Source organism: Populus euphratica, unplaced genomic scaffold (genome assembly GCF_000495115.2).
Source record: "Populus euphratica unplaced genomic scaffold, PopEup_1.0 scaffold2701.1, whole genome shotgun sequence".
Taxonomy (NCBI): Eukaryota; Viridiplantae; Streptophyta; class Magnoliopsida; order Malpighiales; family Salicaceae; genus Populus; species Populus euphratica.
The window spans coordinates 5,822-19,231 of NW_011502538.1; the positions used below are offsets into that span (position 1 = coordinate 5,822).

Here is a 13,410-nt window from a genome sequence, read left to right on the forward strand (position 1 = left end):
TGAACGAATGCATTAAGAGGATTAATTCTATTAAATAGCACTCTCAAAATATAAATTTAAAAGGTCAAGAAATTAATAAACAAATATTCATAGCTACCAAACCAATTCTTTAAGTTTACATCAACATATACTAATCATGTCATCACCTAGCTTGGAAATTAAACAACGTTATCCATTTCAAACAATCGAAACTAAGATTACAGTTTTTTAAAAGGTTAATTCAACAAAACCATACATTTTTAAGCTTAGATATTGTAGGCTCAGTATCAAAAAATTAATAAATATAAACAGAAATATCAAGAGAATATTCTTATTAGTAAATTTTTAAATGATTTTACTAAAGAAAATATTTTCTTAGTATATACTGAGAGAATTACACTAAGAAAAAAAATAATAATTTACTAATAAAATTACAGACAAAATTTATTCTGTTAGTAAATTTGTTGGTAAATTGTGAATATTGTTCATTATATCAATTACAAAGGGAATCACTGATGAAATTTTTTGTCGATATTTTCCAAAGAGCTCTGGAACTATTCATTTTTTAATTACACTGTTAATTGTTGTTCTTTACAGACAAAATCACCGACAAATTGAAAAATAGTTAGTGTTATTTGATAATTTTCTGAAAAAATTCAATTAATTTAAAATTTTCATGTAAATATTAGAGATGGAATCATCAATGGATTGAAAAATTACCAGTGATTATTTGCAATTATTAAAAAAAATTATGACATTGAAAATTTAAATTAAACATTACCAATAAAATAATTAAAAAATATTAATATTTAATTATTCGTTGGTAAAACTGTCACTAACACGCCCCAATAAAAAACCTGAATCCCACAAGAGACAGACTCATTTCTTTTTCTTTTTCTTTTACTTCTTCTTCTTTTCACTATATGTAAAAAACATTAATATTTATTCCTTTCTCTTCCCTGCTCATCTTCTTTTTTATGCTCGGATATGTTTTTTTTTTTTTTTTATTTAGTTTTTTTTAATTAATATGCTTTAAAAAAAATTTTCACATCTCATATGTGATTAGATGAAGTTGTAGTATCGTAATATGATAGAGATTTGTCAAAGTACGGACAACTCTCATGTTAACAGCTTGGGAGTGTAATTTGATTGTTTTTCAAAATATTTTTTATATAAAAATATATTAAAATAATATTTTTTATTTTTTAAAAATTATTTTTAATATTTATGCATTAAAATGATTTAAAAACACTAAAAAAAATATTAATTTAAAATAATAAATAAAAATATTTTAATTTTTTTTAAAATATAAAAATAAACAGGTATTAGCTCCTGTAGAGGTTTCCTATGAAAAAAGCATAGGGTTTTTTCATACTAGTTTCACTGGATGATAAAAAGGGTCTTAATCAAAATTGAAAAAATGGTTTTAGACGTCATCAGTTGATACGTCATTCGCAAAGCAGTCCTTCAATTAATTAAAATATTAATTAAGTAAATTTGGCCATTATTGGGGATGGGATCGGATTGCTTTTAATAAAGCCGCTGTCAGTCTATGACCAAAACGTGTGGACTTTGAGACCGAACAAGTATCGCCATGCTTATAAAAAAAACCAGGGCATCTTTATAAAAAAAAAAAAAAAGTTGTCCATGTGCCCATATCATGATCCCATAAGTTCATGTTTTAATTTGGTGACATAAAGCAGATATTAAGATCCGTGTTATAAGATATGGTTCTATTTATGAGGTGAATTAATGTCGTGATGAGTCGACCATGCTTGAGGCCGGATCATTAAAATAATCTTCTTCTTTTTCAAAACTATATTATTGTAGACATTTTATTTTTTTTATAAGAAAAACCCAATTTATGACTTTTGTCTTTACCTAGTAAATTTCCCAGGTTGAGTCTTATATTATGCTTAAGATATTATGAAATATGCAGTTCTACACTGCGATTCTCAGCTGTCTTCCAACAACTAAAGCCAGACGTAGATTGGCTTGCTGATGTTTCCATGTGTTCATCTGTCAAAGGAAACTCAAATAAGTTTAGGTATATATACGAGTACTCACGTGACTTCTGGCCTTAACACTTTAAGAACTCATATTAACAAGTACCAATTAATAAAAATACTGAGCATTTTCTTATTTTATTCGACAAAAAGACAGAAAAACCATACACTATTTGCTATTAACTCCATGGGAGTTGAAGAAAAACCAAATAGAGAAGCAGCAGCAACTATCTATTTAGCTAATAGATACCAATTATCATCAATCCATTGCCTCCTAAAATGGTAAGAAGAAGAACAACAATAACAAAGGAATTGCCTCCTAAAATGGTAAGAAGAAGAAGAACAACAACAAAGTAAAGGAAAGGAAAGCACATGCTCGGCTCGCGATCATATCCTTCCTCATCCCCATGAGTTCTTGCCCTCGTCTTCTTCTTTCCACATCTTCTTCTGCACTTGTTCAAACCCAGGAAATGAACCCTTTTTGTTTGGATCCATACTCGTAGATAAAGCCCCATACGCAACCCCACAAACAGAAGTCCCACAGTGAGGAAAAGTGTCAAAAACATGGACCATTTTGGCACATCGCACACTTGTTGCTCCATAACCAAACCTATCTCATGCACTGATGCAAAGCCGAATGCCATACATGGGCAGGGCCATATTAAAGGCTAGGGACGTGGGCTGTAGCCCAGTTCAGATTTCTGTCAATTGTTTTTACTACTGTTAAATAACTCTAAGTTACACTTCAAATTGGAGTTTTGTATAATATTTTTATTTTATTTTATTAATTTAATAAGTATTTATTTTTATTTTTATTTAATTTAATAAAAAAATTAATTTAATAAATAAATATAATAAACATAACTGGATAAATATTTTATTTGAGATTAGATATCTAATCTATATTTATCTTTTAATTTTATTAATTTTATTTTTTATTATCAACTTTTTATTTATTTTTCAATATGCATACTTTATAATTTATTTAATCACATTCATCCATAATTTTTTATTATTATTATTTAAACTTTTTATTTTTTTCAATATGCATACTTTATAATTTATTTAATTACATCCATCCATAAATTTTTTTATTTTTATTTAAAATAGTTTTAACTATAAAAATATATTAAAAAAATTATGTATATAATTTTTTTTATTGAAAAAATAATATCTAACTCGCGGTAAAATGAGGTTGTTTAACCAGTAAAAATCTAGATACGCTTTTTTCGAAAAAGAAAAGGAAATAAAGAAAACGCCCTCCGAATAGAATAGAAAAGAAAGGCATTTTCGACACTTGAAACACCAATTAATATGCTTTCCTTTGCTGGTCCTAGAATTTTGTGCTTACTGACCATAAACTAATGTCCTTAGATTGACTCGGTGCTCTCTCTTCACTTCCCCCACAAAGAACCTTCACCTCATCACCGAGTTTTTCTTTTTTGTTTTTTTAGCTCCCCCCCCCGCCTTACCTCAAACTTTCTTTATCTACCGTTTGATTTCAACTATTTCTTTGATCAGATCTCTCTAAGCTATAGAAATGAAGGTGAGAATAAACTCTCTTTGTAATTCGAAGGATGTTAATGAAAATAAAGTTAGAAGTAAAAAGATATGATTTTCTTCATAATTGTAGCTTTTTATTCTTGTAAATAGCACATAGTAAAAAATAAAAAGATAAGACACATTAAAAAAGTGCAATTACTGGAGACGAGTGGGTTTCCACCCTGTTTCCTTTGTTAATCGTTGAAAAAAAGATTACTGTCCTCTGGTTGACTCATATCTCTCTCCTTCACTATAAATTCCCTCTCCCTCAGTGCCACTCCAGCTCACTAAGCTTATATCCCTTCCTCTTTCCTGGCCTCTTCTTTGCCGTCTTTGATCTTCAATTTTCTTTGTCCAGTTCCCTCAAAGCCGCGTCAATGAAGGTGAGATCAGTTAAGGCCTACTGGGCTTCTATCTTTTGTGCACAATGCTGGCGTGAAAGAATGAGTACTCAAGTTCAATTCATTTCTTCCTTCTTCTTCTTCTTTTCCAGTTTCTTGATTATATTGATATTGATTTATAAAAAAAAATTACATGGACTTATTATGTTGCAGAAAGCTGTGCTGAGATTGGATCTGCATGAAGAGAAAGCTAAGAAGAAAGCCATGAAGACAGTATCTAGGCTTCCAGGTATTAGATTTATTTATTTTCCTTCTATGATCCACAGTATTGAATCCGGTTCATTCGAGTAAGTCGACTTAGGGCGAGTTATATCTCGTAATCTGGTTTAATTTAAAGCTAATCCATGATCCGAAGCTTGCGACATGTTTGATAACTTTGCTATATATGTTCACTAACTTGTAAATCTAGATTATCATTATTGAAGTATTTGTTTTGTGATGCCAAACTTGCAGGGGTGCATTCCATATCCATGGAGATGAAGGAACAGAAGCTGACAGTGATAGGGGACATTGATCCAGTACACATAGTGGCCAAACTGAGAAAGCTGTGTTGCACAGAAATAGTTACAGTAGGACCGGCAAAAGAACCTGAAAAGAAGAAGGAAGTACCCAAGAAAGAAGAGCCGAAGAAGCAAGATCAAGATCTTCACATCACAGCTTATCATTACCATTATCCAAATGTTAGAAGTGTTGAGGAGGATCCTAATGCAATTTGTGTCATTTCTTAATTTTTTAATTCTAAATGTATAAGATATTATTTCGTGAAATAAAAAGTTTCAATTTCATAAAGTTTATGTATACGTGTGTTTGCAGGAACATACTCGAATCTCATCAATATTAAATTTTTTAGATATCCCATCAGTGCATTAGGACTTGTTATATACAAATTAAATTAAAAAATTAGTTAGAAGGACAGAGAAAAGGTTTCCAACTTGATTTCATTATTTATAAGAAAAATATAAAATATTTAATGAATTAGATACAAAATCTTCAGACCAACTACATGAGATTCCATGCACAGTTATAAAAAACTCAGAATTGATCCAGTTAAGATACAGATCATTTATTGGGAGTATCAACTTCTAATTTTATCGTTCATAGATTGATAACCTAGTCCTCATAGCCTAACAAATTAACTGATGCTCATGGTTCATAAATTAATTATGCATTTAGTTTTTATATTTTGAATTTACATATATAAAACTTATTCCTGTAGCCAGTTCTATATATGTTTCTTTTTAATTTGTTGTTTTTTTTCCTTTTCAAGAAATAGAAAATGAAAAACATAGGGATAGCTTTTTTAATTAGAACAACAAAGCTACTGAACAATTATTGGTTTGTGATGGGTTGTTTAATAAGGAGATAGCTAGTTAATTAATTATTAATTTCAATAAGCTCTTAATTAATTACAGGACATGTCAATCACAGAATGCGAAAATGGAAACAAGAAATACAGACTAATTATAACCTCAGAAAAAAATCAGAGAAAAACTGAAAATAAAGCAAGAAAGGGTTACGGGAGATAATTCTTGGAAGGGTGGAATAAACAGCTTCTATAAATTATTGTACCATGATGTAAATCCCTTCAAAGTTTGAGGATACAAATTTCCCTCGGGGTTCTTCCCTGGTATTGCCATGTGCTCGACAAGCGGGTTAGTATAGTAAAGTAAAGCGCCATCCTCGTTGACTTTCCGTGGCCACAAACCCCCATGCATGTTCTGTGAATCTATTAATTGTCGATACCGTGACAATTATAAAATATAATTTTAGTTATGATTATTATTAAATTAAGGTTAAATAAAATATAAATTAATGTGATGGGTTAAAAATAATTTTTAAATTAAAATTATAAAATAATTAATAAAACATATATTAATATTAATAATTTTTAATTATAATATTATATATTTAACTATTGCACATCATACAAATAAACAATAATTAATATAAAATATTTTTTATTAATTCATTACACTATCTATAATTCTATCATATATAAAATTCATTTGGTTAGACTTTAAGGTATCACAACTTCATGAGCATGCAACAACATCAAATAAAATATTATTAAGAATAAAATTAAAATTGAAATTAAATTCTACAAATATTATGTTATCATGTGATTTTTTTAATATAATTATATAGTATCATTGATGTCGTTACAATTGTTATGTTTTATATGGATAAACAAATATATTTTATAAAATTTTTTATTTTTTTTTCATACTTTAAAAAAATATTTTATCATGTTATAGAGTAATGAGTATATATAATTAAAAATTTATTGTTGATTTTTTAGTTGTTCATCACTTTAAAATCACATAAAGTTAAAAGATTAAAAACATAATAATAAATAATCTAAGTGAAAAGTTATATACATATCTCTTGATAAAACCCAAAAAATTACAGATTTATTAAAAAATTCAATTTGACCGTTTTTATATTTGTATAATAGTAATAATAATTAATTTATACATGATGATGATGCTACAAAGAAAGTGAAAATAACTGCTTCAAAATGATTGTTTGTCTTGGTCACACGCTCCAATACTTCCATGTTATCTTAAGCAACAGGAAAAGCTTAATTTTCCAACTTTTATTCAACCACAGGTGCAGCACGGTCGTGAAAATTTAGGATTAAGAGATTTGTTTTTTTTTAATTTCATGTTTAAATTCTTAATTATTTATATAATAATTATTAAAAATTTAATCATTAATTTTTTAATCAATAAAATTAATCATAATTTGCTGCCTGAATAACCACGTTAAACTAAAAAAACAGGGCTTACTTTAACCTCAGACGCAGCCGCATATTCACCTTTTTTGGCATTCTCTGGAACTTTCCTAACGTCCGATTGAAAGCAAAGCAAAGAACAGATCTGTTTCTCCTTGATTCAAGGAAATGAAGATATCATGCATTCATGACCAGAGACTGGAGAGCTGTCTCCGAGAAATAGGAAATGGAGTTCCTTTGTAATTGACTTGACTCCACAGTTAGGAGCCTCCGCCCATGACCGCCACTTTAGTCACAGGTTGGGCTGGTTAAGGAAACCATGTTATTTTGAATAATTTTTTAAATTAAAAAATATTATTTTAAATAAAATTTAATTTTTTTATTAGATTACCCTTAGTTTGATTTCTTATGGAGGTTATCTAGATTTATCATTTTGACTATAGGAACAGCTAAAAACAATTTTAATATAAAATAAGGTCCAATGTAGATGTAATCGGATGAGGAATCATTAACAAATATTTTAAAAGAAGTGGGAAAAATTCCGTAACTTTTCTCAATGTTTTCTTTTAGTTTTGATTTTTTGTTGTTGTTTATTTTCTTTTTTTCCCCATATTTTTTTTTCATTTTCCCCTATATTTTTTTTTATTTTACATGTTTTTTTCTTTTTTCCCCTTCTTCTTCTTTTGTTTTTTTTAAATTATTTTTCTTGATTTTTTTAATATTAAACTGGATGAGAATTTAGTAATGTAATTTTTTAAAAAAATATTATGAGTTACTACAATATTTTTCTATATAACATTTTTTATGAATTCTGTTATTTTTTCACAATAGTCTATATTGATTTTATTTTTTTCTTATAACTTGGTTGAGAATTTTGCTTCGTGGATTTTTTTCTTTAAAATACTATGAATTGTTATAATGTTTTCTCACAAAGTTTTTGTTTTGCTACAATATTTCTCCACTTGTTTTTTTTAATTATTTTTATCAATTTTTTATTATTATTGAACTAGCTGATAATTTAGTTTTAACTTTCCTCGCATGTGTTTTTTTTTGTTTTTTTCCAAAATTATCTTCTTTTTTTTTCATAGTTATTTTTTTTTTAATATGAAACTGTTTGGAAATTTTGCTTTGTATTGTTCTTTTAAATATCGTGGATTGTTATAGTGTTTCTTCGTATGGTTTCTTTTTCTTTTTTTATGATTTCTTTTTTTTTTAAATTATTTTTGTTGATTTTATTTTTTTTATATTGAGTTAGTTGATAATTTAGCTTTGTAGTTTTTTTTATTAAAACACTACGGTTTGATACAATGTTTCCTCACATATTTTTTATAATTTTTTAAAAAATTATCTTTATCAATTTTATTATTTTTGATATTGAGTTTATTAAAAATTACAACTACATATGTCATCATGAAATATTATAGATTGCTACAGTCTTTCCCTGCATCGTTTTCTTTTCCTTTTGTTTTTTTTATAATTGTTTCTAAAAAGTTTTTTATTGATTTTTTTTAATATTAAACTGGTTAAGAATTTAACTTTGTAGTTTTTTTTCAAAACATTGTGGATTGCAATAATTTTTCTTCATATAATGTTTTTTCCCACAAACTCATGACAACACACAAGCATATCACAAACCCGTATTATTACATGAGCATGACATCTAGTAAATGTGTGTTTGGTATTGCGGTAGCTGTTATGGTTGTGATTTGAAAAAAAATATTTTATAAAAAATACTTTTAATTGAGGTTAGTTTGAAAAAATAGATGTTTGCTTAAAACTATAGTTGAAATTGAGGTTGAAAAAAATAGTTTAATGTATTTAGTTAAGAATGCTTTTGAAATTGAGGTTATAAAATAATTTAAAAAATATATATTAATCTTGGTAATTTAAAATTTAAATATTGTGAATTTAATTATTGGTATATATCATGAAATAAATCATATTTTATATAAACTATTTTTTATTATTCCATGAAACCATCTACAATTTCATTACACATGAAATACATCCAACAAGAACTACAATTTTTATAATTTGTTTTGCATGTAATAAAATTAGACAAAATATTATTAGATATAAAATTCAATTTAGATTAATTTTTTAAAAAGATATTAAAAAAATTACTACACTAAAAAAAATGTTCACGTAGTGCAAGAGAATTGCACTGTTTACTATTTTAAAGTTTTTTATACTATATTTTTTCCTTAATCAAACAGTTGCAAGCTGCGTTTTAATTAAAATACAGCCGCAACCATATAAACAAACAGATCCTAACATCTAAAACATGTAATAAGCTAACTATCACAGAGTTGGCATTTAACAATCATTAGGAAGCAAAATCTACATTATTTTTACTACTTTGATTTGAATGGTTTATCTTTTTATCCAAAAAACTTAGAAATGAAAAGAAATGAAAAAAATATATTCTTAGAAAGTAAAATGATAAGGTTATTTATACCATGAAAAGTGATTTTTTGAAAAATCACTTTTGAAATTTGTTTATGTTTATTTGTTATTAGATCAATGAAAAATACTGTTAAGTAAAAAAAATATAGTTTAATTTTTATAAAAGTATTTTTCTTTATTTTGCATGGAAAACACTTTTTAGAAGTTATGAAAAATTTAAAAATATCATATTATTTTTTAATTATGTTAAATTTGGTTTTCAAACTTTTGATTACTATATATATTTTTTGAAATCTTTTTTCTTTAATTTCATCATTTAAAATATAATTTTTATATCAACTTTGATCCTCATTCTTTTAATTATTATTTATTTTATTTGAAATAATTTATAAAAATATATTTTTTAATTTTATTATCTTTCAATTTTTCTATCTGTTAGATTGGATCTCTATTATTTTAATTATTATTTATTTCATTTGAGATAGTTTATGAAATTATATTTTTTTTAAAATTTTATTTTCATTCAAATTTATTAATTTGCAAGATTTGTTTCTCATTGTAATAAACTTAAAAAAAATATTAACAATTTATTTTTCATGACATAGTTAAACACTAAAAAAAAATTTTATTTTATTTTTTATAATACTATCAAATATTAGAAAATATATTAATTTTTAAAGATTTATTTTTTAAAGAAATCACTTGTAAAAAACAATTATTTTCCGGTAAACAAATTAGAAACGAAATTAATCTCCGCGCCAGAAACACCAAAGCGCTTTCCTTTAATGGTTCTACAATTTTAAGTTCAGTGACCATAAACCCCCGTCCCCAGCTTGACTCACTGTTCTCTCCTCACTCCCTCTATAAAACCCCACACGAAGAACTCTTCACCTCATCACCGAGTTTTTTTAGCTCCTCCTCTCGCCTTACCTCTTCACCTCAAACCTTCTTTATTTACCGTTTGATCTCAACTTTTTCTTTGATCACATCTCTCTAAGCTATGGAAATGAAGGTGAGAATCATCTCTCTCTCTCTCTCTATATGTATGCATGTATGTATGTATGTATTCTTTTAGATGACTTGTGTCCATGCATGAAGAATCATGAGCCAGGTTCTTTTCTTTTCCTTTTTCTTTTTCTTTATGTTGATTTACTTATTTTGAGGAAAATCTTGCTTCTTTTTCATAATTCAGTGAGTTTTGGTAGCTCAACATAATTCAGTGAGTTTTGGTTGCTCCGGTTTGTCTTGGTTAATATTTCTATGAGATTATTTGGTATTGATTTCAAGTGATTACTGTTTTTTGAAGTAAAAAAAATTTAAATTAGAAAATAAATTTTAAATATTTTAAATTATATATTATATAAATATATATTATATATAAAGAAATCAATTTGAATTTGAAATATATGTAACTGTTAAATGTTAAGCAAAATTAATTTAAGAATATTTTTAAAATAAAAATTAATATTATAATTATTTTTTCAAGTTTTTATATTTTAAAATTGTTTAATAATGATTTTATTAAGAATATATAATAAAGGTTTCATTAATTTATTAAAATGTTTTTTTTTAGAAACTGGTGAAATTATTGACAATAATTTTTTATTAATTTGTTATTTTACATAAAGAGTTAAATATAAATATTAATATATTTTTTAATTTTTTATTATATCTCTAATTTTTTTAGTTATTCGGTATTTTATTTTTAATTATTAATACATTGATTATCATCATTTTTTATATGAAATTCATAATAAAATATATATTAATTTATTAAATTCTATTTCAATTCATATTCTTTATATATATATATATATATATTAATTAAGCAAATCTATAAATTATTATATTATTAAAGAATAGAACTAAAATTAAATAAATAAATAAATAAATAAAAGAAACTTATGAAATTATTATAGAAGAAAATTAAACATAAAGTATAAAAAATTATTTAATTAATTAATAGTTTAGAATTTTAAAAAAAAAATTGTAGAAGAAAAAGGAGGTATGAACAATAATTTTTTTTTTAAAAAAAAGAAGAAAAGCTTGTGAAATTATTATATTAAAATTTTAATATAAAAAATATTAAAAAAAGAATTAAGGGGGCAATTGCCCCCTTAATTCCCACTGCGGCTCCGCCACTGAATTCTTGATATTGATTCATAACAAAATTTACATGAACTTATTTTGTCGCAGAAAGCTGTGCTGAAAGTGGAGTTGCATGATGAGAAAGCCAAGAAAAAAGCCATGAAGACAGTCTCTGGTTTTTCAGGCATTGAATTTATTTATTGCTATATATATGGTCATTAATTATCTAATAAATCAAGATCAACGTTGGAAGTATTTATGATATATTTTTTATAAAAAAAACTAGTGATTTAATTTGTGATTCAAATTTGCAGGGGTGAATTCATTATCCATCGACATGAAGGACAAGAAGATGACAGTGACAGGGGACATTGATCCAGTATGCATAGTGTCCAAACTGAGAAAGCTGTTTTGCACTGAAATAGTTACAGTCGGACCAGCAAAATAGCCTGAGAAGAAAAAAGATGAGAGGCCGACGAAGCCAGCAGGAGATCAGAAGAAAGATCCAGATCCTGTGGCTTACCGCCTGGCCTATCATCCTCATATACCAATTTGATAGTGATTTTTTTTATTAATGGACATGTAAGGCATTATTTTGTTACTATCCCAAGGTAAAAATTTAAAAAAAAAATAAATATAAAAACATATTTCATTTCAAAGATAGAGTTATAAAATAAATATCTCTAAAATACTTTTTCTTTAATTTTGAAATAATAATTAATTAATTTTATGAAGCTGATATGAAGTACGTTGTTTTTCTTTTGTAATTGAACATGGGAGCTCATGTCAACTTTGTGTTTGGTATTTGTTAACACAGAATTTGAGATCAGTACGATTACTTCGGCCAATAAAAGGACAATTTGTCCATGTAATGCATTATTAATCAAGGAAATTACTGTAACCATCCCCGTGCCTTTTAACTTCTTCTTTTTTTATTATTAATATATTATATTATAATTATTATTATTACTATTATTATATTATATTATCACATATCCTAAAAATACTGTAGCTGTCTTTTGTTATTTTCCCCGCATTTTAACTTTCCTCATTATTAATATATTATTATTATTATTCTATTCTATTATTTTATTATATTATAACATATTTAACTTTTTGTTTGTTTAAAGAAAACTTATTTTTTTAAAATTAAATTTTAGAGAAAGTAAATTTTTAAAAAGTGAATTATTTTTTGATGTTCGGTAATATTATAAAAAATAAATTAGAAAACACTTTTCAGTATTTGGTTATATTATAAAAAATAAACTGAAAATTAATTTATTAATGTTTTATTTTTTTTCAAGTTTATTAAAATAATAAGAAACAAATCTTACAAATAAAAAAGGTGAATAAGAACGAAATTGAAAAAAATATAATTTCATAAATTATCTCAAATAAAATAAATAATAATCAAAATAATAAAGATCAAATAAAAAAAGATGAAGAAATTAAAATAATAGTAATTAACATTTCGTTTTTACTAGAAAGTGTATTCTGTTAACCAACTTTTCTAACAGCAAACAAACACAGGAAAGTTTGGAAAATGATTTCTTGGAAATCACTTTCCGGAAAACAAACACAACCAAAAAGAAAAATAGTTTCTAAAAACTAAACCAAATTTTTCTTTGACTGAAAATTGTTTTTTGTTGACTAGAAATTATTTTTCGTTGACCAACTTTTCTAATAACAAACAAATACAGGAAAGTTTGGAAAGTTATTTCCCGGAAACTACTTTCCAGGAAACAAACATGGCATAAACTTTATTATTATTATTATTATTATTATTATTATTACATATCCTAAAAAGAACTATAGTTGTTTTTAAATTTTTTTTCTTTTAATAATTTTTTTAATTTAGTTTCTTAATATTAAATTAATTTTTTTTATTTAGTTTAGTTTGTTAATGTTAAATTTCTTTCTATTTAACTATCATACTTTCATGACATATATTCCAAGTTTGATATGTTAACTTGATTTGACGGGTTAACCCAGTTAATTATAGGTAAACCCGTTAATTTGTTTATTTAGTTATCAAACTTTCATGATACAGATCCTAGGTTTGATGGATTAACCTGGTTTGAAGGGTTAATCCAGTTAATTCAGTTTTTTTCCTTTTTTTTCTTTAGTTTGGTTTTTTTTTAATTAATCTATTTAACTATCACACTTTTTATAACATAATCTTGCAGTCAAACTCATATTCAAGATTATTGGGTTTGGTATTGCAACCAAACCCACTTAAACTTGGATCATGCAA

At 25.5% G+C, this 13,410-nt stretch overlaps 1 protein-coding gene and 1 long non-coding RNA gene across 2 annotated transcripts; both read left to right on the plus strand.

The window, feature by feature from the left end:
- Positions 1 to 3,807: 3,807 nt before the first annotated feature.
- LOC105119268 (putative late blight resistance protein homolog R1B-12) lies at positions 3,808 to 4,717 on the plus strand. The gene is made up of 3 exons (XM_011017391.1): positions 3,808 to 3,910; positions 4,082 to 4,157; positions 4,382 to 4,717. The coding sequence occupies exons 1-3, from the start codon at positions 3,905 to 3,907 to the stop codon at positions 4,654 to 4,656; spliced, it is 357 nt and encodes a 118-aa protein (XP_011015693.1). The 5' UTR covers positions 3,808 to 3,904; the 3' UTR covers positions 4,657 to 4,717.
- A 5,201-nt stretch (positions 4,718 to 9,918) lies between these two features.
- LOC105119267 (uncharacterized) lies at positions 9,919 to 11,609 on the plus strand. Its single transcript, XR_841105.1, has 3 exons — positions 9,919 to 10,080; positions 11,265 to 11,340; positions 11,471 to 11,609. It is a non-coding gene; the product is annotated as an uncharacterized LOC105119267 (long non-coding RNA).
- The last annotated feature ends 1,801 nt before the right edge of the window (positions 11,610 to 13,410 follow it).

Bases quoted from the DNA above. Each gene is read 5' to 3' on its own strand.
- LOC105119268 (XM_011017391.1), top strand. The intron at 4,158-4,381 runs GTATTAGATTTA...CCAAACTTGCAG, and splicing joins GACAGTATCTAGGCTTCCAG to GGGTGCATTCCATATCCATG.